This window comes from Erythranthe guttata, chromosome 6 (genome assembly GCF_056151865.1).
Source record: "Erythranthe guttata isolate IM_541 chromosome 6, IM_541, whole genome shotgun sequence".
NCBI lineage: Eukaryota > Viridiplantae > Streptophyta > Magnoliopsida > Lamiales > Phrymaceae > Erythranthe > Erythranthe guttata.
In genome coordinates, this window is record NC_142538.1 from 11,418,511 (window position 1) to 11,445,831 (window position 27,321).

At 36.3% G+C, this 27,321-nt stretch overlaps 1 protein-coding gene across 1 annotated transcript; it reads left to right on the forward strand.

Moving 5' to 3' along the window:
• Nucleotides 1-10,011: 10,011 nt before the first annotated feature.
• On the forward strand, nucleotides 10,012-21,425 carry LOC105969855 (clathrin heavy chain 1). Its single transcript, XM_012994631.2, has 30 exons — nucleotides 10,012-10,411; nucleotides 10,704-10,908; nucleotides 11,639-11,727; nucleotides 11,844-11,922; nucleotides 12,029-12,156; nucleotides 13,122-13,220; nucleotides 13,302-13,410; nucleotides 13,736-13,815; nucleotides 13,915-14,142; nucleotides 14,228-14,293; nucleotides 14,737-14,853; nucleotides 15,031-15,228; nucleotides 15,344-15,460; nucleotides 15,617-15,676; nucleotides 15,799-15,885; nucleotides 16,050-16,133; nucleotides 16,223-16,357; nucleotides 16,447-16,509; nucleotides 16,586-16,690; nucleotides 16,860-16,972; nucleotides 17,075-17,327; nucleotides 17,403-17,539; nucleotides 17,618-17,896; nucleotides 17,981-18,983; nucleotides 19,083-19,568; nucleotides 19,667-19,837; nucleotides 19,944-20,129; nucleotides 20,373-20,495; nucleotides 20,617-20,727; nucleotides 20,914-21,425. The coding sequence occupies exons 1-30, from the start codon at nucleotides 10,367-10,369 to the stop codon at nucleotides 21,076-21,078; spliced, it is 5,121 nt and encodes a 1,706-aa protein (XP_012850085.2). The 5' UTR covers nucleotides 10,012-10,366; the 3' UTR covers nucleotides 21,079-21,425.
• The last annotated feature ends 5,896 nt before the right edge of the window (nucleotides 21,426-27,321 follow it).

The following is a 27,321-nucleotide window of genomic DNA, read 5'->3' on the forward strand; positions in this document are numbered from 1 at the left end:
TCTTCGTTCATGGCCTCCTTCCATTTCGAGCTTTCGGAACCTTGAATAGCATCTTTGTAGCTATTCGGAAGACCGTCGACTACCGGAAGAGCAAATGCAACCATATCATCAAATCGAGCTGGCTTTCGAATTTCTCTCCGAGGTCTATTCTTTGCAATAGATTCAGGTACTTCGGGCTCTTGAATCTCTTCCTCGGGCCTTTCCTCCACCTGCTCGGAATTCTCCTCCACCTGTTTGGATTTTTCTTCATCTTCGGTTTCATTTTGGCAAGATTCCACTACGGGAATAACAGGCACAAGAGCAATTGTGACCTTCTTAGGTTGCTTAGGAACTTCATTTTCCTTATCGATCTTTTTCAATAGCATGGATGACTCGTCAAAAGTCACGTCTCGGCTTTTGACGATCTTCTTTGACTCGGGGCACCATAACCTATATGCTTTAACTCCTGTACTGAAACCCATGAAAATTCCTTTCTTGGCTCTAGGGTCAAGTTTAGATTCAGAAACATGATAATAAGACGGGCAACCAAAAATATGCAATTGATCATAATCATTAACAGGTTCACCTGACCAAACTTCAAGTGGAGCTTTACCTCCGTTTACAACTGTAGGTAACCGATTCACAAGGTGAACTGCGTAGTTGATTGCCTCCACCCAAAATGCTTTGCTCAAGCCTGCTTGGGACAACATGCAACGAGCCTTTTGGACTAAAGTTTGATTCATTCTTTCAGCGACGCCGTTTTGCTGTGGATTTCCTGGAACTGTAAAGTGCCGAACAATTCCTTCTTCTCGACATACTTCAAGAAATGGATCATACTTGTACTCTCCACCGTTATCCGATCTTAATTTCTTGATTCTCCGTCCAGTTTGATTCTCCACCATTTTCTTCCACTCAAGGAAGATTTTCATGACTTCGTCCTTGTGGCTCATTGGGTACATCCAAACTCGTCTTGAGTAGTCATTGATAAAGGTGACAAACCACCTTTTTCCTCCAAGAGAAGCATTTTTCGTCGGGCCCCATACATCGGTGTGAACGTAGTCAAGGGTGCCTTTAGTTCGGTGTATTGATGTGCCGAACTTCACCCTTCTTTGTTTGCCGAAAACACAATGTTCACAAAAGCTGATTTTACCGGACTTGGCCCCTTTAAGCACTCCTTGTTTCACCAAGGTTTGAAGCGGCTTCTCACCAACGTGCCCAAGTCGAATGTGCCAAAGTTTCGAGGTGTCGGGCTCCTTTAAATTTGCCACAACTGCATGTCCGACAATTGTCCTTCCCTTAAGGAAGTATAGGTTTCCTTTCTTGGTCGCTTTGAGCACCACCAATGCTCCTCGGACAACTTTGAGAATACCATTGTGCACAGAGATGTGATAGCCTTTTGAATCCAAGACTCCAACAGAGATTAGGTTCTTTTTCAAACCAGGCACATAGCGAACGTCCTCGAGCTTTCGGACAGTTCCATCGAACATTTTTAACTGAACTGTGCCGATACCCTCGGTTTGACAAGTGTCGGTGTTGCCCATGTAAACAACACCGCCGTCGATCTTTTGGAATTCGGAGAACATATCTTTATTCGGGCACATGTGATGTGAGCACCCCGAATCTAAGATCCACTCGTCAAGGTTGCTGGCCGTAAGTGACACTGTTAAGGCCTCGTCTGTGTCACTATCTTCTTTTCGGATCAAATTTACTTTGGACTCCTTCTTTTTCATGTTCGGACAGTCCTTCTTCCAATGTCCCTTTTGTCGGCAATAGGCACACTCGTCTTTGCCAATCCTTTTTCGGTCTACGGATTTGCCCCTTGACTTCGATCGGGACTTCTCTCGGCTATCATTTTTACGGAAAGTAGACCTTCCTCTATCTGTGAGAGCATCGGAGCCGGAATCTCGATGGACTTGCTTGTCCTTTTTCCGTACCTCGTTATTCATCAAAGAGTTACAAACATCATTAAAATTTATCTCAGTTTTGCCGTGCAACAAAGTTGTTGTCAAATGTTCGTAAGACTCGGGTAAAGAATTTAACAAAAGTAAGGCTTTATCCTCATCGACTATTTCAACATCGAGGTTTTGCAAATCCGTGATAATTTTATCAAAACTATCAAGATGCTCAACCATTGTCGTACCTTTGCAATAATCGAAGCGGAAGAGTTTCTTCTTCAAGTGGAGCTGATTTTCCACGCTCTTTTGCATGTATTTGGCTTCGAGTTTATCCCATAGATCCTTTGCCGAAGTCTCTTTCATGAACGGGTATTTTTGGTCTGTTCCAAGACACGATCGAATGATCCCACAAGCTTGTCGGTTAAGCTTTGTCCAAGTCGAGTCGGACATATCATCGGGCTTCTCTTCGAGTGTGAGATCCAAGTCTTGCAAAACCAAAAGATCTAGAACTTCACCTTGCCAAATCCCGAAGTTGTTTGTTCCGTCAAATTTCGAAACTTCAAGGCCGCAACTGAAAATTTTTGAACCACGAACTGATTTACTTGAAGACTCTTCACCTTTCTTACTATCGTCTGCCATGTGGACAAGATGACTTCACGCAAAACAGTAGTGATAGTAGACAAAAAAATGGCTACGAATTTGATCAAAATGCCACTGTCGTACAAGGTATATTTTTTTTCTTAAATGGCACTAATGCTTCAACCAATAGTAGACACAGAAAAAATTGCAAATGTCTTTTGCCTTCTGGAATCAATTAAATTGTGGCGTGAGTCCACTAAATGCACCACCGTTTTGATGATAATTAGAGAAGACAAATTCTTCCACGTTGGCTGGTGAGTCACTTCAACAATATTTCCGATTCGTCGAGAAAAACGCAACTCCAATCTTGGAAATAATTCCAAGCAAAAATCGGATACCCCAAGATATTCAAAACCTTGGAGCTCTGGTACCAATTGTTGCACAAAGCGGAAGCGAAAACATAAACGAGAACACTCTCACACAAATACGAAATCAAACGAGACACGAAATTTACGTGGTTCGGAGAAATAAACTCCTACTCCACGGGTGGCAGCCAAGTATTTCACTCAAATACTACAAGAGGATTACAAAGTGTTTCTCTCAAGATTTCCTCACAAGTGTCTCTCAATTATTCTCTCTAATTTTCTGCACACTTCTACAAACACTATACAAGTCTATTTATAGGTACAACAATGGATGAATCTAGATGAAGTTGGAACACCAACCATCAATCTTGGGAGCATCAACCATCACTATGACTAGGGTGTTTGAATGGGAGAGAAATAGGCACATTCTAGAGAACTTTAGCCAATTCCAACACCATTGTCAAACTAGTAGATTTTATGAGAGTTCAACCGAACATGAAGTATATTGGACTTGACCATGACTACTAAATATAATATTGACATGATATGTAGTATACATAGTCCAATATTTCATACCAAACGAGCTTTTAGAATAGTGGCCTAAGGTTCAAATCATATTTCTTGCCCACTTCTCGAATTGTAACAATATTTAAATAATGAAAAATAGGGAAAAAAAATATTGCAAGCCAACATTGAACTTTATTGGGGCAAGAGGGGGCATGTACACCAAAAATTATATTTCTTTTATTAAATATAGTGTATTTTATATTTCTTAATTAATGCATGTGAATTGGCCTCTCATTAAATAATAGATTATTAGTTATATTTTTAAATTTAACTTTTTTTTTTATCATAATTAGTTGTATCATATTTTTTCACAATATCAATTGCTAATTTCTATTAGAATCAACGATAAAAAAATAATTGAACATAAAAGAAGAAAGTACTTTTTCTTTGTCAAATTACATTATTCTCAATTGAATATCCAATAAATTAAGTTTCTAAATATCGAGATTCGTTTTTAAAACAGTTTTACTTGTTCGACTAATCTCTTACACTACAAAATCTCTTTATGTTAAGGAGGTATAGAGATAATATTTGTTCACATACTATATTATAATTTTCACTGTTCAAAATAAATCAAGGAAATTGAGATAAAACCCACAAGAAATTCAAGATTACTACCTCTAATGCATGCACTGGTTCTTTGTTTTTCATACAGAAACATAGTAACCTGTTTCCTTAGTGTTTCTTAATTCAATTTGTCGAAGTTTTCGTTTAGACAATACCCAGTTACATGTACTTTAATTAAGGTTTTTTTTAGTGAGGACATTTTGATTTTGCAAAGTTAGCAAAGAAGAAATATTAAATAGCAACAATAAAATGCAAACACCAAACAATAAACTAAAAAAAAATTAAACATACGGTACTGCACTTTTGAATGGCTGAAAATTGCGAATCTTTTTTTTTTATAACACTGTTTACTATTTTGATGTTTCCCGATGTGGCAGATTGTGCAGGCAACATGTGAATCGCAAATCCAAACAAGAAACAAAGTCTCCAAATAGCAAATGGTTTCTCTAAATAACAAACGAACAATGCAATTTATTGCCAGGGTTTGGTATTTTCTAAAATCGGTTTTGGAGGGGTTGATTTTAAATTTGGGGCAATTTGCTATAGGTCCCTCTATATTATAATTTATGTGTGTAAATCCAAGTCAAAATATAATGTTTTAATAAATTAATAATATTTATTATGGCAAAAATACCCTTAATTAAATCAAATCAAACCCCAAAAAATCTCTCTATCAAAACTAATTCCCAAACATTTCTCTTTCAAATATTAACTAAAACAAATAAATTAATTCATAACAAAAATATACAATTTATTTTACAAACTCATACTCTAAAAACGTCACCGCAGCCCCATCACCGCCTATGATCCGGGAACTGCGACGTCTATGACTCCGCGAACTGCAAATAGCAAACCGAAAATTAGATTTTATATTATTAAATTGCAAACAAAAAAATACCTATGATTTCGCCAAATGCAAACAACAAACTGAAAAAACAAAATTCATAATTTGTATTACTAAATTACAAACAAAAAATACCTATGACTTGGCCAAATGCAAACAGAAAACTGAAGAAAAACATTCAGTAAAACTTGCATTATTGAATTGCAAGCAATAAACTACATATGACTTGGCCAAATGCAAACAACAAACTGAAAAAAAAAAAAAAATCAGCATCATTAAAAACATCAACCAAAAAATTGTTTATAGAACAATTTTGCAAACAACAAAAACATTAAACAAAATGTCTGTAAAATGTAACTTAATACATACCTTGCAAATTATAAACCAGAGGAATCGAATCTCAACATCAAACGCAATTCTTCAAACAACAAACGAAATTAAACTAAGTGCAAACGGAAATTGCTAAAAACAAACGATGGGAGGTTCTACATACGGAAAACACAATGCGAATTTGGCTAGGATTTTGGATTTCTGATTTTTTTTTTGGGAGGGGATGTTTGTCGTCCTCTTTAATTCTTTTACAAAGAAATCCTCTCATAACCTAAAAAGATCCTTGTTTTTTTTCATCTCTATAATATTTCTTCATTAAAAAAAGAAAAAAAAAAGAAAAAGAAAAAGAGAGAAGGACGATAGAGAGAGAGAGAGAGGCGTGAGAATTGAGATGCAGTGAGAGATGATGAATTATATAGGGGGAAAGTAACGTGAGATTGGAGAGAGCGGATTTATAAAATTTCTTTTCTTATTAATTGAGGGTGTTATGCTCTATATACTAATTATTTTAATTTATTTATATTAATTTATTGGGTCAAAGGACCTATGCCTATATTCATCTAACAACTAGGATCTCTACCTATATAAGTCCAAAATAAGGGGTGTCTAGCAAATTTCCCCTTTAAATTTTGAGAGAAATTGATTTGAATCCGTTGGGGAGAAAAACGCGGGATTAAAATTTCTATAAAGTGGACTATTATTTTGGACCATATTTTGTTGGGTGTATTTTAAACTCAATAAAAATAATAAACTTAACAAAAATAAGGAATTAAGTTGGATTTATACACAAGTCTCTTTTAGGAGGACCTATAGCAAATTGCCAAATTTTTCATAGACATCCCTAGGAAAATCGGGAAAACTACCCACGAACTCTCGATAAATCTTCTACCACTCTCTCATATTCCCGACTTTCGAGTAAAAATCAAGGTTCAGTCCGTGCGAGCCAACAAATATTTCGAAAATTGATAATTTCTTATCAGATAAATCATATGAGATCGTAAGATCAAATATATACACGTATATAAGAGGGTGTTTGGCTAAACTTATTTTAAACAGCTGATAAGCTCTTACGTCTGATAAGATATTTTAAGAGCTGATAAGCTGTTACATCTTATTTTTAGGATTAATTTTTAGAATGTTTGGATAATGAGCTTATTTCCTATTTTTACTCATTAAAAAATCTTAAATAAAAATGTGGGGTATAGGTACTTATTTAAAAAGATCTTATTTGCTCTCTAACAGCTTATTTTTAAAAAAATTAAGATATTTTTCTAAAAAATTACCAAACACTTTGGAAGAGCTTATAAGCTCTAAAACATCTTATAAGCTCTATTTAACATCTTATAAGCTTAGTCAAACACCCTCTAAGACGTGAATAATAATTTGGCTCGCAGCGACTAGTCGCAATACTAGTCTCAATAAGTGTAAGACTAAATTAAAGGAAAACAAAAAATATATATATATATATATATATATATATATATATATATATATATATATATATATATATATATATATATATATATATATATATATTTTATTAACATGAAATGACATATATTCTCATAGTTAATTACACATATGTTATATTTTACGAAGCACACCACCTCTTTTTCCATTTTTTCCTCTTCACTTAGAAGAAATGACAAAATTACTCTAAATTCAAAATAAAACAAAATAAAAATATTCAACCCCGAAAAATAAAATATTGAATCCCTAAAAAAAATTGAATAAAAAAATCCAAATGAAAAAAAGAGAGAGAGGATGATGCATTTGCTTCATCTTCCTCGTCAAACCAACACACCCCCAACCCCAAACCCAAACTCTAACAACTTTCTACCAAATTCCCAAATGGTCCATCCACCGCCGGACACGTCGAAGAGCTATCGTCTACCAGCATTTTAAAAGGTCCGCGGCGCCGACGGTGGTGGATATAAACATCGTGAGGGAGGTGGTTATGGAGACGGACGTGGTCGAGGTGAGTACGATGGTGACTGTGGCTCTCTTCCTGTGACGTTTTCCACTGAGATGGTGCGAAGATGGTTGGTGGCTGGAGTGACGTTTGTGGTTTGATTTGGGAAGATGGACTTTTTGGAAATGGGAAGGATCGAATTGCAAATTTTGAAAACTTCATTTTGGGGCATATATAATTTTGGGGTGAATTTGTAATTTTGAAATTAATAATTTAAAGGGTATTTTGGTCTTTTTGGGTAAAAAAATACACTTTCAGTCGCACAATCCGCGCGTACACCACATGATAAGTTGTGAGGGACATTATTGTCTTTGATTAATTTTCATAGGGGGGGTTCTTGCCAATTTTTTTAACACGAGGTTTTTTCAACAATCCGAGATTACACAGGGTGGGTTTTGCAAAAAAACCCTATATTCCCGTTAGTCATTGTTTGTTCATGCAAGACCAAATAATAGATCAAGTATTTTGCAAAAAAAAAATAAAAAATGCCCCCTCAAACCCCTCCCCTTCCCCGTTGCCCAAGCCAGTCCGCCGGAACTCGTCGTCTAAGTACCGTCGCCGCCGCTACGACCTAAACCCGCCCAACAATTAGAGTAATCCATTGCTAATTCTTTATTTTGTTCAACCTTAAACGGGGGGGGGGGAAGATGTCGAAAATATATGCTACATTTCGACACCTTAGTGTCGATTTTTTGGCAACCAAATCGAAATGTTGGTTATGTCGAGTTTGGTGCCAAAAAAATGTCATCTTAGTGTCGATTTTTAGCTACCAATTTCGACATGTAAATGTCGTACGGGTCTGCGCAATTTTTTTTCTTCAAAAACGATAGTGCAGCTAGAAAACACATAAATGCATACCTTCTTGACTTCTTCTAGCGTAGAATCTTCCATTTTGATGTCTTTTGACTCCATAATTGCCCTCTTTGTGAGTTATGTTGAGTTTTGAGGGTTTCAAAATGCTTAGGTTTTTGGGGGTTTATGGACGAGGAAGAAAGAAAAGTTTTGGTGGGTTTTGGAAGACGGGGAAGATGGTTTGATCTTGTGGTCTTGTGATAGAGTTTTTGTGGTTTTTGAGTTTATGGTATTTCATCATTTTGATTTTTTTTTTAATTAGCAACGGCCCAAGGTACTATGTAGGAAAGGAATATGATATGAATGGAATAAGCACTGGAATGAAATAATGATGGGAAAGGAATGATAGTATTGTTCCCTTTCCTATGTTTAGTATAAACGAGGAATAAGAAAGGAATGAAATCTAATAATTTACCTTGTTTCAATCTTATGATTGGTAACTTAAATAAAATGTATTGGAATGAAATAAAAAAAATTAGTGACCAAATATCCTTTAACTAAAAAAATATGTAGCAATTTTTTAATTATTACCTTGATTTTTAAATTTATTATTTTTAAAAATTTGTGATTAAACGTTTTTTACAAATTAATTACTCTTCATAATATGTTATTTTTTGATATAATTTTTAACTGAAGAAAAAAAATAGCGAGTACAACAAAGACATGTAGAACACAACTAATAATGAAACACACCAACCATAAGAAAAATAATGGTGATGATTAATTACAATAGAAGTTATTTAAATACTTCTTTAAATTTATTATTTTTTAAATTGATAGAAGAATTGATTAGTTAGGTTTAAGTTACATGAAATCTATGTGATAATTTTGTAAATAAAAAGTATTAATAAGGATAATTTTGTCAAAAGAAAATAATTGTTTATTCCCAAAGGATTGGGAATACGTAAAACTATGGGGGAGTGGAGGAATCCTAGAATTTTGTGTATGAGCATTCTAGTAGGAATTGGTATTTCCATTCCCAAAATATACCAAACATGTGTTTTAGAATAAAATTTGGAAATACGTATTCCATTCCTTGCCCATTCCTATATACCAAATGTGCCATAAGGGTATTATATGTACATTGAAAAATTTAATTTGATATTTCACTTAATATAATTAGTATTGCAAATAGCCGCAGCCTAACATATATAGATTGAAATTTCTTAGACAAACAGTACCTAAATAACTCATAAAAAAAAGAGTACCTAAATGAAAATGGTAAAAAAATTGAAATTTCTAATGCAAGTTTTAGGAAATTGCCTTGTACATTCCTATTGCCCAATATACCAATATTTACAAGAGAATGGATGGTATAAGCATTGTTATTACTCACGGTTAATCTAACTTAGGGCTTGACATGGATTGGTTTTATCAGTCAACCGATCTACTTTCGATCCGATTCTTTCGGCCGATAATTTTATTGTTGGGCTGGTAATTTTAACCGGCCCATATATAAATGTTCGGTCGGTGGTTTTCAATTTACTCAAAAGTCAGTTGATCAGGTAATATCGGCCAACCAACTTTTTTAATATTTTTTAATTTTAAATATTTAATTGTAATTCTTATTTTTAATGTTAAAATAATATATAAAAGAAGTAAAAAAATTAAAAAAACTCAACCCAACAAATTTATAAACCTCCCCGTAATGTTTCTATTTCATAATTCTTATTTCATATTTTTTTGTTATATATTTACTTATGGTAGAAGTTTAATAAAAAAATCTTAATTTTAAAGTTAAGTTTTTACTAACAAAAGTTTTTCCAAAATTTTAAATATATTTTGAAAAAACTTTTAAAACATCTTATTATTGTATAAAAAATAAAAATAAATAGATGACCGATAGTACCAATCAATCACCCATTGTTTACCTGACAACGTAATGTCGGTTGCCAACCATTACCCAACGCATAATAATCGACCCGATAATGATTTTCAATTTTCAGCAAAATCAATTAGTCGAGTCGGATAGATAATTAACCGACTCGAGCCGACCCTACCCGACGCATGCCCATCCCTAATCTAACTAATCAATTACCAAAAAATGACATTTTTTTTCACGAGGGGAGAGCGCTATTATCTTGGTTTCATATCCCTCAATTTTCGACTCAGCAAAATTCCATATTCGCTGTTACATATTCCTTTCAAATATACATTCAATAATATAATATTATAATATTTATTTGATATTATAATACACAAACACTACTCAGTTTCTCTCTTAGAACTCCCTCCTCTCTTTCTCTCTCTAGATCTTTTGTTGTTTATCTTTGTTTCGCAGAGGGTTCGAGGGTTTCTCCTCGCTGTTCCAGATCTCGGAAACATTTGTTGGCACACCGTCGTTCTTAGCTCTTGATTCACCGATCATTTTCCAGATCCCGAGCTCCATTTCCGGAGCTTTGTTCCTTCTTCAATCATGGCGGCCGCCAACGCTCCGATCACCATGAAAGAAGCCCTAACGGTAACCCCAATTTCCGCAATGGCTTTCTCGAGGGTTATTTTGATTGTTTCAACTCAATTTCGTTCATTTCAACTATGTGGAGCTTGTTCCTTTCTTCGGATTTCACTGAATTGTTGCTTGTTTCGATGTGTAAATGGAGTTGCCTGCTGTTGGAATTGTTCATTTCGTTTTTCCATTGTTTCCTGTTTAGTTTAGTTCCAGATCTGTTAGTTTTCGTTTCGAGGTTATTGTAATTTGGGGTTTTGGGGTAATGGAATTGAACTCTTGAGTGTGTTTGATGTGGTGATTGCAGTTGACTAGCATAGGGATCAATCAGCAGTTTATCACTTTTACAAATGTGACCATGGAATCTGATAAGTACATTTGTGTTCGTGAGACGTCGCCTCAAAACAGTGTGGTGATTATCGATATGAGCATGCCAAATCAGCCGCTGCGGCGGCCTATTACTGCAGATTCCGCGCTTATGAATCCAAATACTAGAATTTTGGCATTAAAAGGTGAATGCATTCTACTAAACATTTCTAATTGACTAATCGGTTACATATTTTTTGGTCATGTTAACTAGCGGTTGTTGCCATTTTAAATTTTAGAGTATTTTGTATGTTGGGTGTGCAATAGTTTTAATTATCCCAAAAGAGTCGAAAGTTTTTTTGACCATTCATGTTTTCTGTGTAAACGACTTAGAAATTTGGAATCGTATAAAATTTGAGAAAGAGAAAAATGTTTGGAAGATGTACGTTGTAGTGAGTACGGAAAACAGGAAAATTCGTGCTGCTTAGAGAAAGCGAAATAGGGAATGCGAGCCAGGACAATGGCAGAAAGGATTTGATAATGGTGTCTCTAAGCTAGGTCTAAGTTTTCTGCAAGCTAATACTATGTAGAGAAATCCCTTTATTCCTCATATGCATAATAAGATTGCGTTTCTTTGGGAGATGTTAATTTAGGCACTCCGTGATAGGCGTCATAGAGGAAAGTATAAACTCTTGCCTCAAAATGATATAAAAATGATGGCTGCTTAGTTAAGTCGATGCTTTCTGCGAATTGTTATCTTGTGGAAAATTCTCTGACCTTTGTATTTAATATGGTTTATTGTTACGGAAACACCAGAAATCGCTTCAGTGTTTCTCTAAAAATTAAAGGACAGAGTCAAATTAGCGTGTATTATAGTTGATGCTGCTTCGCTTAATCTTGACCCTAATGCTGAAAATATTAGTTTTCTTGATGAAGCTCAACTTGCTGGAACCACTCAAGATCACTTGCAAATATTTAACATCGAGGCAAAAGCAAAGATGAAGTCACATCAGATGCCTGAGCAGGCAAGTTGATATAACCTTTAAAAACATAGAGGCTTCAAATAATAGCAGATCACAATTTTTGTATAATGGCTACCATGTTGTAACGCTGAATCATCTAAATATTTGCTTTTTGACAGGTGGTATTCTGGAAGTGGATTACCCCTAAGATGTTGGGTTTGGTTACACAAACCTCAGTCTATCACTGGTTAATTGAGGGTAATGTGCCATTTTTTGACTCGTTCTATACTGCATGGTTTCACCTTATTTCATTTCTTTGAACTTTCTTTATACTTGAAGTATTTTTCAATCCTACTCTGAATAGGTGATTCTGAACCTGTAAAGATGTTTGATAGAACTGCCAATCTAGCCAACAACCAAATAATCAATTATAAATGTGACCCATCTGAGAAGTGGTTGGTTTTGATTGGGATTGCTCCTGGTTCACCCGAGGTACGTGATTGGAAACTTTTCCTTGCTAACTGAAATTGTTAGATAGTCATCATGATTCATATAAAATCGACACTTTTGTATGCAACTGGGTTGTACCTTAATGGCCTTTAATTGTGCTATTTTATATAGGGATGAATTATTTTTAAGGGTACATAGACCACTAAGTTCAATTTGTAGCAGACAAGTAGTTGGCTTATCGAAATTAGAGTAAATGAGGGTGGAATTTGAAAGGTCAGAAATAGAAACCCACAATCTCATTAGACGGAAAAAGATTAGTTGTTATAAATGCCAAACTTGTTTTCAATAGGAAAAATGGCATTAATTGCACTGTTTTTCTGCCTATTTTGTTCTATCTTTGCGTCTCACATTTTCGTGCTCTGACATGCTCTTAAACTTCCATCTCCTAAATTGATGTGTATCTATAAAAGAAAATGCCCCCGGTACTTCTGACTGTCTAATATAGTAGGAGATCATCTTGTTTGATTGAAATATACCATCATTGACAGCACATTTAAGTATGTTATGAAATATTTACATATATATATATATATATATATATATATATATATATATATATATATATATATATATATATATATATATATATATATATACATATAGATATATTGTTTATTCAGTGATATATGATGCTGGAAATACTATTTAGAAATCTTATATATGGTGATCTTGTAGCTGGGACAAAATAAATAAATAAAATAACTCGATATGATTCTTTCTTCTAGTGCTCTAATTAAAATCATTGGTCTAAGTCTATGTTTGCTATTATATCTTTTCAGAAATTATTTGTCCTTTTAAACTGTGTTGTATGAATGATATTTATGCTACGAACATACATCAGATCATAGTATAGTGAATATGCAGATGCAGATTCTTTTCCAAACTAGTTTCTGTATTTGTATCTGTTCCGTGTCAATGATCTGACTGAGATAAAATTTCTTCTCTAGCGGCCTCAACTGGTCAAAGGAAATATGCAGCTGTTTTCTGTTGATCAACAACGTAGTCAAGCTCTTGAAGCTCATGCTGCATCATTTGCTTCTTTCAGAGTATGTGTTCCTTTTAGATTTGTTTGCTTTATATGTTGTTTCTGGACAGAAAATTGATATTATTTCTGTACATTTGAGCAGGTTGCAGGGAATGATAAGGACTCTATTCTTATTTCATTTGCATCTAAAACCTCTAATGCTGGTCAGATTACATCTAAGTTGCATGTTATCGAGCTTGGTGCTCAGCCAGGTGGATATATATTTGATTTTATTAGTTTTGACTTCTCTTGGTTATGTTTTAATACTGAATACAGTAGGTGTAGGTAGTGTATACATTATCTTATGCTCATATATATATATATATATATATATATATATATATATATATATATATATATATATATATATATATATATATATATATATATATATATATATATATAGATATATATATATATATATATATATATATGGCGTACAACCTTGCCGCAAACAGAACTGAACCCGTGACTTAATACAACTCAGGCAATGCCGTCGCAGTATTATTGTTTGGTTAACATTGGTTATTCTTCCAGGGAAACCATCTTTTACAAAAAAGCAAGCTGATCTGTTCTTCCCTCCAGATTTTGCTGATGATTTTCCAGTGGCCATGCAGGTATTTATTCTTGGCGTGGCGATGTTTGCTCTTTTTGTGTGAGTCTATGATTTTGCATCAATTACAAATTTCTCATATTGCTTCTTTCTTATTATACAGATTTCCCATAAGTATAGTCTTCTTTATGTGATTACGAAGCTTGGGCTGCTCTTTGTATATGATCTGGAAACTGCCACAGCTGTATACAGAAATAGAATCAGTCCTGATCCCATTTTTCTTACATCAGAAGCTTCATCTGTTGGAGGTTTTTATGCAGTTAATAGGCGAGGCCAGGTTTTACTTGCTACAGTAAATGAAGCAACTATAGTGCCTTTCGTCAGTGGCCAAGTGTGTTCTTGAGCCTCTTCACATTTTATCAAATATATAACATGTTTTGTATAACAAATATTGAATCTTAATTGATTATTGGCAGTTAAACAATCTGGAGCTTGCTGTCAATCTTGCCAAAAGAGGAAACCTTCCTGGTGCGGAGAATTTGGTAAGTTGGATTTTGCTTTGGATGCTCTTCATTTTCCTTGATTATTTGTGGGTTGAAAAGTTCACAGCTATTCTTTCAGCAATTTTAAACGATGTTACTGTCGACTTCTGTGTTGGATAATGTTTATGGGGGTAGAATTGAATTAGGAAATGATTATTTCCTTATTAAGGCTGGATTAAACTTGTGACGTACTTTCACCTTTATTTATTTTTTGTTTATGAAATTATAAACCATATATGACTGATTTCTTTGGTGCATCTGGCTGTATGATTTGCATGTCACCTCCAGAATAATTCGATGTCCTAGATGACTGAATTGTTGTGAACTTATTTATTTTTTAAAAATTGTTTCAAGTAAAAAATTGGTTTCTTAAGTAATCTATTTTCGTATAGAGACATTCTCGCATTGAATAATGATAGCTCATCTATTGTTTGTCTTATTAGGTTGTCCAGCGCTTCCAAGAATTGTTTGCTCAGACAAAGTATAAGGAGGCTGCGGAGCTCGCTGCAGAATCCCCGCAAGGCATACTCCGGACACCTGATACTGTTGCCAAATTTCAGGTATCTCTGTCCTTCCTCTACCAATTCTTTCATGTATAGCCAGATATATGGCGGGTGAATGTATAAGTTCTTCGGAACACCCGCCCTCCTTACATGAGCTGCAATGTTGTTAGAAGCTTGCTTATTTTCTATTGGAGGATGGCAATGCATTAACATGTTACTCTGTGGTACTTCCAGAGTGTTCCTGTTCAAGCTGGGCAGACACCACCATTGCTGCAGTATTTTGGAACACTGTTAACCAAAGGAAAGCTCAACGCATTTGAGTCTTTGGAGTTATCTCGTCTTGTTGTCAACCAGAACAAAAAGAATCTATTGGAAAACTGGTTGGCTGAAGATAAACTGGAGTGTAGCGAGGAACTGGGAGACCTTGTGAAGGTTAAATCTCCAATATAAGTTTGAAATTCCACCAGTTCACATTTTCTTTTGATATGTACTTCATCATTTAAGATTTAATCTTTTATGAACCATGTGCTCCTTGTCTATTTTGTAGACTGTTGATAATGACCTTGCCCTGAAAATATATATCAAAGCCAGAGCTACACCAAAAGTTGTGGCAGCATTTGCCGAGCGTCGGGAGTTTGACAAAATCTTGATATACTCAAAGCAGGTCAGACAATTACCATTGAATTATCATGCTCCTTTTCTTAAATCTGATGCAGGATAGTTTGCAGTGTCAGAGAAGGAAAATCTGCTGTTTCTAATTGCTTTCCTCCTGATCTTGTGTGGTTACTTTAAAAGAAAAATTCTGTTTATCTTGACACAGGTTGGGTATACTCCTGACTATCTTTTTCTTCTGCAAACCATTCTCCGGTCAGATCCTCAGGTATGCTTGATCTGCATAAAGCAAATTCAGTCTTCTTGTGTAGTACATGTGCAATTTTCTTCATGGCATTTTGATAGACGGGACTATTTGTAATTAAATGTTTTAATTGAATTTTCTGGTAGGGAGCTGTTAATTTCGCACTTATGATGTCTCAAATGGAGGGAGGTTGTCCAGTTGATTACAATACCATAACTGATCTCTTTCTTCAGGTCTGATTTTTCTTTCTTCTTGTTTGTTTAGTTTTTTATTACTTCCCTGACTCTTTTAAATTGTGTTCTGTGTTGTCCGCCATTAATGCCCTCATTTATGTATCTAAAGTATTCAAGACAGTTCATTTAGTGAGGTTTTTCTTTATCAACCATTTTTTCAACAGAGGAACATGATCCGTGAGGCAACAGCCTTTTTGTTGGATGTTCTGAAACCAAATCTGCCAGAGCATGCATTCCTTCAAACTAAGGCCAGTCATTAAGTTTTGCTCTTCGCCTTCTGAATAAATACCAATTATGTTGTGAACGCATAGAATTGTGACTTTTCTCTTTACTTCAGGTCCTGGAGATCAATCTTGTGACGTTTCCAAATGTGGCTGATGCTATTCTGGCAAATGGCATGTTCAGCCACTATGACAGACCACGAATTGCACAACTCTGTGAAAAAGCAGGTCTTTATGTGCGAGCACTTCAGGTAAGTGTCCACAAATTTAAGTAATTATATTATTCTGTGTATGCATATTTATTGTTCCATCTTATTAAACAATATATATGTGCTTGCAGCATTATTCTGAGCTGCCTGATGTTAAGCGTGTCATTGTGAATACTCATGCAATTGAGCCACAGGTCACTAAATTCTAATTATTATCTATGTCCATTCTCTCAACTGTCGTATTAGTGCTCAATTATGTATTCATTTCAGGCACTTGTAGAATTCTTTGGTACACTTTCCACGGAATGGGCACTAGAGTGTATGAAAGACCTTTTACTCGTCAATTTAAGAGGAAACCTTCAGATAATTGTCCAGGTATGAGATATCTTTCTCCTTGGGAGGAACGGTGATTTTCTTATTTCATTTGTGTGTTTAAACATTCTTGGATAGCAAGCTCTTGAAAAAATGCACTAGTCTTTGTCATTCAGTTGGATGTCCGGACTAGTCTCCTTATTTTTGGCTATACTAACTACAAATTTTTTAGGTTGCAAAAGAATATTGTGAACAATTGGGAGTTGAAGCATGTATCAAGCTGTTTGAGCAGTTCAAGTCATATGAAGGATTATATTTCTTCTTGGGATCATATTTGAGCTCCAGGTAATTTATTTTGGAAGAATTAGAATTTTAACTACCATGGGACGACCGGTTTTTTAGTAACCCTATTTTTTAAGTTTTGTACTAATTATTGATGTCTGGCAGCGAGGATCCTGAAATTCACTTCAAGTACATCGAAGCAGCTGCCAAGACTGGACAGATTAAAGAGGTAGAGCGTGTAACGAGGGAATCAGATTTCTATAATCCTGAGAAGACCAAAAACTTTTTGATGGAAGCAAAACTCCCTGATGCGCGGCCACTGATCAATGTGTGTGACCGCTTTGGTTTTGTTCCTGACCTCACTCATTACTTGTACTCAAGCAACATGCTCCGCTACATTGAAGGTTATGTGCAAAAGGTAAGTCTCTACCGTGATTTTTTTGTACAATGTAAAAGTTTGTTTTTTATGCTAGTGAATCTCTGTTCTGGATAGGTTAATCCAGGAAATGCTCCATTAGTTGTTGGACAGCTCCTAGATGACGAGTGTCCTGAAGATTTCATTAAAGGCCTGATCCTTTCTGTCCGTTCTCTTCTTCCAGTTGAGCCTCTGGTGGAGGAGTGCGAAAAGAGGTACCTTTTACACATTCATAATTTCTCTTCTGAGGAATGCTTTTCCACTGATCCTTATGAGTGTCGTGTGGTATGCAGGAATCGACTTCGCCTACTTACTCAGTTTTTGGAACATCTCGTGAGTGAAGGAAGCCAAGATGTTCATGTGCACAATGCTTTGGGTAAAATCATAATAGATAGCAACAACAATCCAGAGCACTTCCTTACCACCAATCCGTATTATGATTCACGTGTTGTGGGTAAATACTGTGAGAAGCGTGATCCTACCCTTGCTGTTGTTGCATACCGAAGAGGGCAATGTGATGATGAACTTATTAACGTGACAAATAAGAATTCTTTGTTCAAGCTGCAAGCCAGGTTTGTGACATTTGTAGCTGTATTTCCTTATTTGTTGGTTTCCCATGTTTGGTAAAATTGATCCCTGGTTTTTTGCTGTTGCAGATATGTAGTTGAAAGAATGGATGCTGATCTCTGGGCCAAGGTTCTTGATCCTGAAAATGAATTCAGAAGGTTGCTCATTGATCAAGTTGTATCTACTGCGTTGCCGGAAAGCAAAAGCCCAGAGCAAGTTTCTGCAGCTGTTAAAGCGTTTATGACTGCTGATCTTCCTCATGAACTTATTGAGTTGCTTGAAAAGATTGTGCTTCAGAACTCAGCTTTCAGTGGGAACTTCAACCTGCAAAACTTACTTATCTTAACTGCAGTCAAGGCTGATCCCTCTAGGGTTATGGACTATGTTAATAGACTTGATAACTTTGATGGCCCGGCCGTTGGAGAAGTGGCTGTGGAAGCTCAATTGTTCGAAGAAGCATATGCTATTTTCAAGAAATTCAATTTGAATGTCCAGGCTGTTAATGTGTTGTTGGATAATATTCGAGACATTAACCGAGCCGTAGAGTTTGCATTCCGTGTTGAGGAAGATGCTGTGTGGAGTCAAGTGGCTAAAGCTCAACTGAGGGAAGGACTAGTAAGCGATGCAATTGAATCATTTATTCGTGCTGATGATACAACTCAATTCCTGGAAGTGATCCGAGCTGCAGAGGATGGGGATGTTTATCATGACCTGGTTAAGTATCTTCTCATGGTTAGGCAGAAAACAAAGGAGCCCAAAGTGGACAGTGAGCTTATTTATGCATATGCAAAGATTGATAGGCTTGGTGAAATTGAAGAGTTTATTCTCATGCCAAACGTTGCCAATCTCCCTAATGTTGGTGATCGCTTGTATGATGAAGCTTTATACGAGGCTGCGAAGATTATTTTTGCCTTCATCTCTAATTGGGGCAAATTGGCAATTACACTTGTGAAGTTGAAGCAATTCCAAGGTGCTGTTGATGCTGCGCGGAAAGCTAACAGCGCAAAGACGTGGAAGGAAGTTTGCTTTGCTTGTGTTGATGCCGAGGAGTTCCGCTTGGCTCAGATTTGTGGTCTTAACATCATTGTACAGGTAATTATTATATACAGTCTAATAGCATCAACTTCAGTCACAAAACCAGTGATCTGTGAAATAGTATTTATTCTGTTACTTCATTTGTGATTCTTATAGGTCGATGATCTGGAAGAGGTTAGTGAGTATTATCAGAACAGAGGGTGCTTTAACGAGCTTATATCACTTATGGAGAGTGGATTAGGATTGGAACGTGCGCATATGGGTATCTTTACGGAGCTGGGTGTCCTTTATGCTAGATATCGCCATGAGAAGCTGATGGAGCACATCAAATTATTTTCAACTCGTCTTAATATTCCGAAGCTGATCCGAGCATGTGATGAACAACAGCACTGGCAAGAGCTAACTTACTTGTACATTCAATATGATGAGTTTGATAATGCTGCAACGACTGTCATGAATCATTCACCGGAGGCTTGGGACCACATGCAATTCAAAGATATTATTGTCAAAGTTGCTAACGTGGAGCTGTATTACAAGGCCGTGCATTTCTATTTGCAAGAGCACCCTGATCTTATCAACGATGTGCTGAATGTCCTTGCTCTTCGCGTGGATCACACTCGTGTTGTGGACATAATGAAAAAGGTTCAGACTCTTTCTTGATGTGTTAATTCCCGACAATTATTTGGTTCAAAGTCTCAGGTTATGACATTGTTCTTCCAACATTTTATCTTGTCTCTTAGGCGGGTCACTTGCGTCTTATTAAGCCATACATGGTAGCAGTTCAGAGCAATAATGTTTCTGCAGTAAATGAAGCTCTCAATGAGATCTATGTAGAAGAGGAGGATTACGACAGGCTGCGTGAATCAACTGACTTGCACGATAACTTTGATCAGATTGGCCTTGCCCAAAAGGTGAATTGTAATTTCACTGCATACTTTATTATTCTGTCAAACTGAATGACGCTTATATATTATGTATATATTTATATTAATGTAAAATACGTATGTGCCTGAGCAGATTGAGAAGCATGAGCTTCTGGAGATGAGGCGTGTTGCAGCCTACATTTACAAGAAGGCAGGCCGGTGGAAGCAATCAATTGCATTATCAAAGAAAGACAACCTTTATAAAGATGCGATGGAGACAGCTTCACAATCTGGCGACCGTGAACTTGCTGAGGAGTTGCTTGTTTACTTTATTGAGCAGGTATGATTGATCTTAAAAATATCACGGCAAGCCATGTACAATAAACAGATTGGTCTGTTAGATTGTTACGGCTACAATCTTTGTTGTGTTCCATGATTCTGTGATATGTTTTCTGGATTTGGTTTCCTTGGAGCTTCTGGAAGTTTCCAACAATTCTCTGCTCAAGATTTGAAGTGGCTGAAAATTGAATGTTTAATGTTGCTTTTTTTTTTTTTTTTTTTTTTTTTTTTATGTTTTTTGTAGGGTAAGAAGGAGTGCTTTGCATCGTGCCTCTTTGTTTGTTACGACTTAATTCGCCCAGATGTTGCACTTGAACTTGCCTGGATGAATAACATGATCGATTTTGCCTTCCCGTATCTGTTACAGGTGATTCTCCAACATTATTCCCTAAGAACACCTTTTTTGTCGTACTCAGAGCTTTTTATAAGTGTTTTAAAATATTACTTTGGACCCACTTTTAATACACATGCATGTATTTTCTGTGCAGTTTATCCGGGAATACACAGGCAAAGTTGATGAACTAATTAAGGACAAGATTGAGGCTGTGAAAGAAGTAAAGGCTAAAGAGAACGAGGAGAAAGACGTTATGATGCAACAGGTATGATTCTTAAAACAATTTCTTCGTTCTTGCAAGTCATCAGTCATCATAATCAAAGCTGATATTTAAATAAAAAAATAGCAGAGTGTTGCATATTAAACACTATCTATCTATTGATGCATTTTGGCACTAAGGGTGGGGAGTATTGGAAATATTACTAATTTGGTGAAATTCTATTTGCTGCAGAATATGTATGCACAGTTACTGCCACTTGCTTTGCCAGCACCACCTATGCCTGGTGGTATGGGAGGGGGTTATGGTGGCCCTCCCCCACCCATGGGCGGTATGGGTATGGGTATTGGTATGGGAATGCCGCCACCATATGGCATGCCACCTATGGGGTCCTATTGATTTGTGGATTGGAGATTCACTTTTGTCATTACAGCACACACTAATTTTCTGGGCTTTTATGTTCTACTCAAGCGGGGCAAAATAGGCAGAGGTTGCTCTGCTTAAGAGTTCAAGTTGGAAAATAATGAGTTTGGTGTTGTCCGTCGTAGGGTTAAAGGGTGTGAATATAGTTCTTTGTAATATTCTTTGGTAGTTGAGGCATTTTCTTTTAGCAGCTTTAGGCGCACAAGCTGACGAGAATTTGTATTTTTTGTACGTATACTGATTTCTCAAATGGCATTTTGTGGTATAATTCTGAATTTTGTAATACATCGACTTTTTCTTTTCAGAAGCATATTATTCTATTATCCAGTTATGTAATAATTTACATCATGTTCTAGATCGGCTCTTTTTTGGTGAAAGCCATTTCCCAAGCCTCTTTTATATGATTAATTTGAATCTTTGGATACTTGAAGCACAAATGTAACAGCCCACAACCTAACAGCAGAATCCAATCGGATCACCACCATTAAGTTAGGGATGCTAACCTATTATATATATACTTAAACATTATGGTTTTAATACAAAAATACGTTATACGCTCTGAAAAGAAATCAAACTATGTACTTTCTCGAAATCTGTACATATGTATACATAAATATTTATTGTTTACAAAATTATATTGTACAAAAACCATAATAAAGCGGCTAACAAAATGAAATCAGAGTTTCTAGCCCGGCTACAAAATGGCTCGAAGCATGGCATATGAACAAATCTTGACTGGCCGCTCTTGGCTAGGTCAACTTCTAAACATGTACATCATTCATTACCTGCATCATAAGAACCTAATGAGCTAATGGCTCAACAAGTTGAAACTGATGTAATAGCAATATATCACATAACACATTATTCATTCAATAAGTACAATATCACATCTATAACTTCATTCGTGATCCTTTTCTTTGAAATCCTTCTCTTTATCGGGTACCCTTGAAGTGTGATACTTGACTGATAGCAATAAGCTTTGGTTATCGGAACTTGTTCATCATATTTGGCCAATAGATAATACGGGGTTTCCATACCGGCCCTTTGGACCTCAGGTATTAGCCGTATTTTCATTTCTTTAATTGTGGGTTTTCCATACTGGTCTTTCGACCTCAGGTATTTGCCACCATGTGTTGGGTCCGCCGGTTCCTCCCGCGTCCCTTGCCTACTCGACCATCAATCAAGTACCATACTCCCATTTTCAAAACATATTCTTTCATATCGCTATGACTCATCAATCATTCAAACATAATGAAGAACACGTAGCAAAAGTCACATGAAAGCACACATAATAACGTTCTTATGATGAGCAAATGAAAGCTTCAACTTACCTCAAAATCAATATGGTTTATGAAGTGAAAGGATCAGTCTTAGATAAGGTGTGCTAGAAGCCTTGATTAGAGATGCATTCAAACTTCAAAACATAGGATTTTCAGCTAGAAAAGGTGCATAACTTGTTCTAGCTCTACTTCTATGAGTTCTTATGTTTTGATGTTCTCTTATGTGAGTATGGAAGTTAAGAAATATGAAGAGAAGCTTAAGGAAATAGGTCTGGTCGTTTTTTGGAAGAAGACAAGTGAAATGAAGACCAAAACACAAAGTCTTCACTTATCTACCCATTCCCAACAAGGCCAAATGGAGGATGATGATTGGAAGGCTTATATTTGCTGGATTCTTGTGGTTATTCCACGTTTTTACAGCTTGAGATGAGATAGTGGGCTGATGTTTACTCATTATAATCAAGTGTAAACAAAATCAGAATGGTTTTGTGCAACCTAGTCAACCAACCAATCAAATTGCACCCTTTTGCATACTTTTGGTTGTAGTCTTATTATTGGCCATGTATGGATGATTGGGCATTACAATCCTTCTCTCCTTATAAAATTTCGCCCTCGAAATTTGACGTACCGAACAATTCTGGATATTTGCTATGCATTTCTTCCTCTCTTTCCCACGTGGCTTCTTCAATAGATTGATTTCTCCACAATACCTTAACTAGTGGAATCTTTTTATTTTTCAGCTCCTTGACCTTTTGATCAATAATTTGAATTGGTTTCTCATCATAAGACAAATCTGCAGAAAACTCCAACGGTTCATAACTCAACACATGAGAGGGATTTGAAATGTACTTCTTCAACATAGACACATGGAAAACATTGTGAACACCAGATAATGAAGGAGGTAAGGCTACTCTATATACTCTATCACCAACTCTTTCAAGGATTTCAAACGGACCAACATATCTTGGACTTAGTTTTCCTTTCTTTCCAAATCTCATGATGCCTTTCAATGGAGCCACTTTCAAAAATACATGGTCGCCAACCGTAAACTCTAGATCTCTTCTTCGTTTATCTGCATAACTTTTCTGTCTACTCTGTGCCGTCTTCATTCTTTCCCTTATCTTCCGTACCGTATCGGCTGTATGTTGCACCATCTGTGGCCCAAGTAGACTTCTTTCGCCAACTTCATCCCAATGAACTGGAGATCTACATTTTCTCCCATATAGTGCTTCATAAGGTGCCATTCCAATTGTAGATTGATAGCTGTTATTGTAAGTGAACTCTACCAACGGAAGTTTTTCATCCCAACTCCCTTTGAAATCCAGACACAAGCTCTTAACATATCCTCAAGTATTTGAATAACTCTCTCGGATTGTCCATCTGTCTGTGGATGAAATGCTGTACTAAATGCAAGCTTCGTTCCCATGGCATTGTGCAAACTCTTCCAAAATGCAGAAGTAAACTTAGGATCTCTATCAGACACTATTGACACTGGGACTCCATGCAATCTAACTATCTTTCTAATATATTGTTGTGCATATTGCTCCATGTTGAATGTGGACTTCAGTGGAAGAAAATGGGCTGATTTAGTTAGTCTATTAACAATCACCCATATTGAATTGTATCCCCTTTGTGTTCTAGGCATTCCAAGCACAAAATCCATTGTAATATGCTCCCATTTCCACTCTGGAATCAATAAATGTTTCAATAGTCCTGCTGGTTTTTGATGTTCCCTTTTAACTTGTTGACAAGTCAGGCATTCAGCCGCAAACTTTGCTATATCTTTCTTCATGTTAGGCCACCAGTAGTGTAGTTGTAAGTCTTTGTACATTTTCGTGCTTCCCGGGTGCACTGAGTAAGGACTTCTGTGAGCTTCTCAAAATATGTCACCCTTTATGTTAGCATCAAAAGGAACACACAATCTACCTTTATATCGAATCATTTCATCATTACCAATAGAGAAGTTCGGCCTCTTCTTAGCATCAATCATACTTCGCAACCTAGATAAATACTTATCCACTTTCTGAGCCTCTTTGATTCGGTCATGAAGTACGGGTTTTAATACAAAAGATGATAAAGAACTAACCGTCCCTTTAGGTACAATTTCAAGCTCTAATCTTTGTAAATCCAGTATTATTGGTTTCTGTATAACAAAGAAGGAAGACATAGATTTTCTACTCAACGCATCTGCAACCACATTAGCTTTACCAGGATGATAGTTAATCACACAGTCATAATCCTTCACAAGTTCTAACCATCTTCGTTGTCTCATATTCAATTCTTTCTGAGTTAAGAAGTACTTCAAGCTCTTGTGATCCATGTAAATTTCACATTTCTCACCATATATGTAATGCCTCCAAATTTTCAAGGCAAACACAACGGCAACAAGCTCTAAATCATGAGTTGGGTAATTCTTCTCATACTCCTTCAATTGCCTTGAAGCATAGGCCATAACATTCCCATGTTGCATCAATACAACACCCAATCCATTTTTTGAAGCATCACTATACACTACGAATCCACCAGTTCCAGAAGGAATGACGAGAACAAGAGTTGTAGTCAATCTCAGTTTCAACTCTTGAAAACTACTTTCACATGCATCAGTCCATACATACTTCACGTTATTTCGTGTAAGCATTGTTAATGGAGTTGCCATCTTGGAAAATCCCTGAACAAATCTTCGATAATATCCTGCTAATCCTAAGAAACTTCTAACCTCTGATACAATTGTTGGTGCTGGCCAATTTTTGACAGCTTCTATCTTACTCGGGTCGACAGAAATACCATTATTGGGCACGACATGCCCTAAGAATACAACTTGATCAAGCCAAAACTCGCACTTCTTAAATTTAGCATATAGTTGCCTTTTTTTCAATATTTGCAACACCACTCTCAAATGTTCTCTATGTTCGTCTTTATCATGGGAATAGATCGAGATATCATCAATGAACACAATCACAAATTTGTCGAGGAACTCTTTGAACACCCTATTCATCAAATCCATAAAAGCTGCGGGGGCATTTGTTAAGCCAAAGGGCATGACTAGAAATTCATAATGTCCGTACCTTGTTCTAAATGCAGTCTTTTGTATGTCATCCTCCTTTATTTTCAATTGATGATACCCGGAGCGTAAACCGATCTTCGAAAATATTGATGCTCCATGCAATTGATCAAACAAATCATCTATTATGGGTAATGGATATTTGTTCTTGATTGTAAGTTTATTCAGTTCTCTATAATCGATGCATAAACGTAATGTACCATCTTTCTTTTTCACAAACAAAACCGGTGCTCCCCAAGGAGAATAACTCGGCCGAATAAGACCTTTATGCAACAAGTCTTGTAGTTGAATCTTCAACTCTTTTAGTTCTGTTGGTGCCATTCTGTATGGAGCTTTAGAAATAGGAGTACTTCCGGGCAACCTATCAATAACAAATTCAATTTCTCGATCCGGTGGCAGTCCTGGTAAGTCATCTGGAAATACCTCAAGAATTGATCAACCACATCCACATCTTGGGGTTTCAATTGTGTTCCTACTGAAGTGTCCATAACATTAGCCAAGTATCTGACACAACCCTTACTCATCATCTTTTGAGCCTTCAATGCAGCTATAAATGGTATTGAAGATGAAAGTGAATGACCGCCGAACTCGAAATGTTCTTCACCAGGTGGCTGGAAGATGACAACCTTCCGATTACAATTAATGGTTGCATAATATTTTGTAAGACAATCCATGCCCAAAATAGTCTTAAAATTTGCGACAGGTAAAACAACCAGACCCGCACAAAGTGTTCTACCACTTATCTGAATAGAACAATGTTTCAACATTTGGTTGGAATTCATCTCTTCCACTGATGGAGTCGTCACATTGTACATCACATCTAACGTATCTGGTATAATGCCCAATCTTCTCACCAATGAATGTGATGCAAATGAATGCGTAGATCCTGAGTCTATTAATGCAAGTGCTGGAGTTCCTAAAATCAAAATAGTACCTAAGACAACGGATGCTTCTGCATTAGCTTGTTCTTTAGCCATTGCATACACTCTCGCTTGAACTTTGACTGGTGGGGTGCGACAATTCCTTGCAATATGCCCTTGGCTTCTTACACTTGAAGCAACGATTTAAACCGCTATAGCATTCACTAAAATGATTCTTCCCACATGTGGCACACTTGGGCTTTTCAACTGTAGTAGAACTTTGTACAACTCTAGGGCGCTTCTCATTTACTTTGCCGGATTTTTGCTCTGGTTTCTTCCATTAAGATTGAGTTCTTTGAGTAAAAGTTTGCCTCTTCTGTTGATGAAATTTTTGATTTCCTTCTCATCAAAGTCAGCCATCAATGCGTTGTCCACCACTTGTCGAAACTCGTTTAGAGAAGAGATCCTTAGATATTTTCTAATAATGGGTTGAGGCCTCTCATGAAGTGATCCATCTTTTCTTTGTTATCTTTAGCTATGTAAGGTACATACTTGCAACCCTCCTCGAATTTTCGCACGTAGTCACACACAGACATTTCATTCTGCTTCAATTCCAATTTCAATTCCAAGAACTCTTCAACTTTGAGTGACCGGACATCCCTCGTGAAATACTTATCATAAAAGATTGTTTTGAATGCCTCCCATGTCAACTTCTCCATATCCACTGCAAGTTTTGTACCCTCCCACCAAGTTCTAGCTTCTTTCTTCAATAGGAAAATGGCACAAAGTACTTTCTCGGAATCTCCGATACGCATGTAATCAAAGATGACATCTAGAGATTTAACCCATTCTTCCGCAACCATAGGATCAGACCCACCATAGAAATCAACCGGTTCCATTTTACGAAACTTGTCATACACGGTAAGCGAGTTATCGTGTCTAGCTTGTGGAGGAGGAGGTTGTTGGTTTTGTTCATGGGTTCGCTGTTGCATATCGAACAATTTTTGTATCTGTTCGC

Bases quoted from the DNA above. Each gene is read 5' to 3' on its own strand.
- LOC105969855 (XM_012994631.2), top strand. From the start codon at position 10,367: ATGGCGGCCGCCAACGCTCCGATCACCATGAAAGAAGCCCTAACG. The intron at 14,854-15,030 runs GTATCTCTGTCC...TGGTACTTCCAG, and splicing joins ATACTGTTGCCAAATTTCAG to AGTGTTCCTGTTCAAGCTGG. The intron at 16,358-16,446 runs GTAAGTGTCCAC...ATGTGCTTGCAG, and splicing joins TTTATGTGCGAGCACTTCAG to CATTATTCTGAGCTGCCTGA.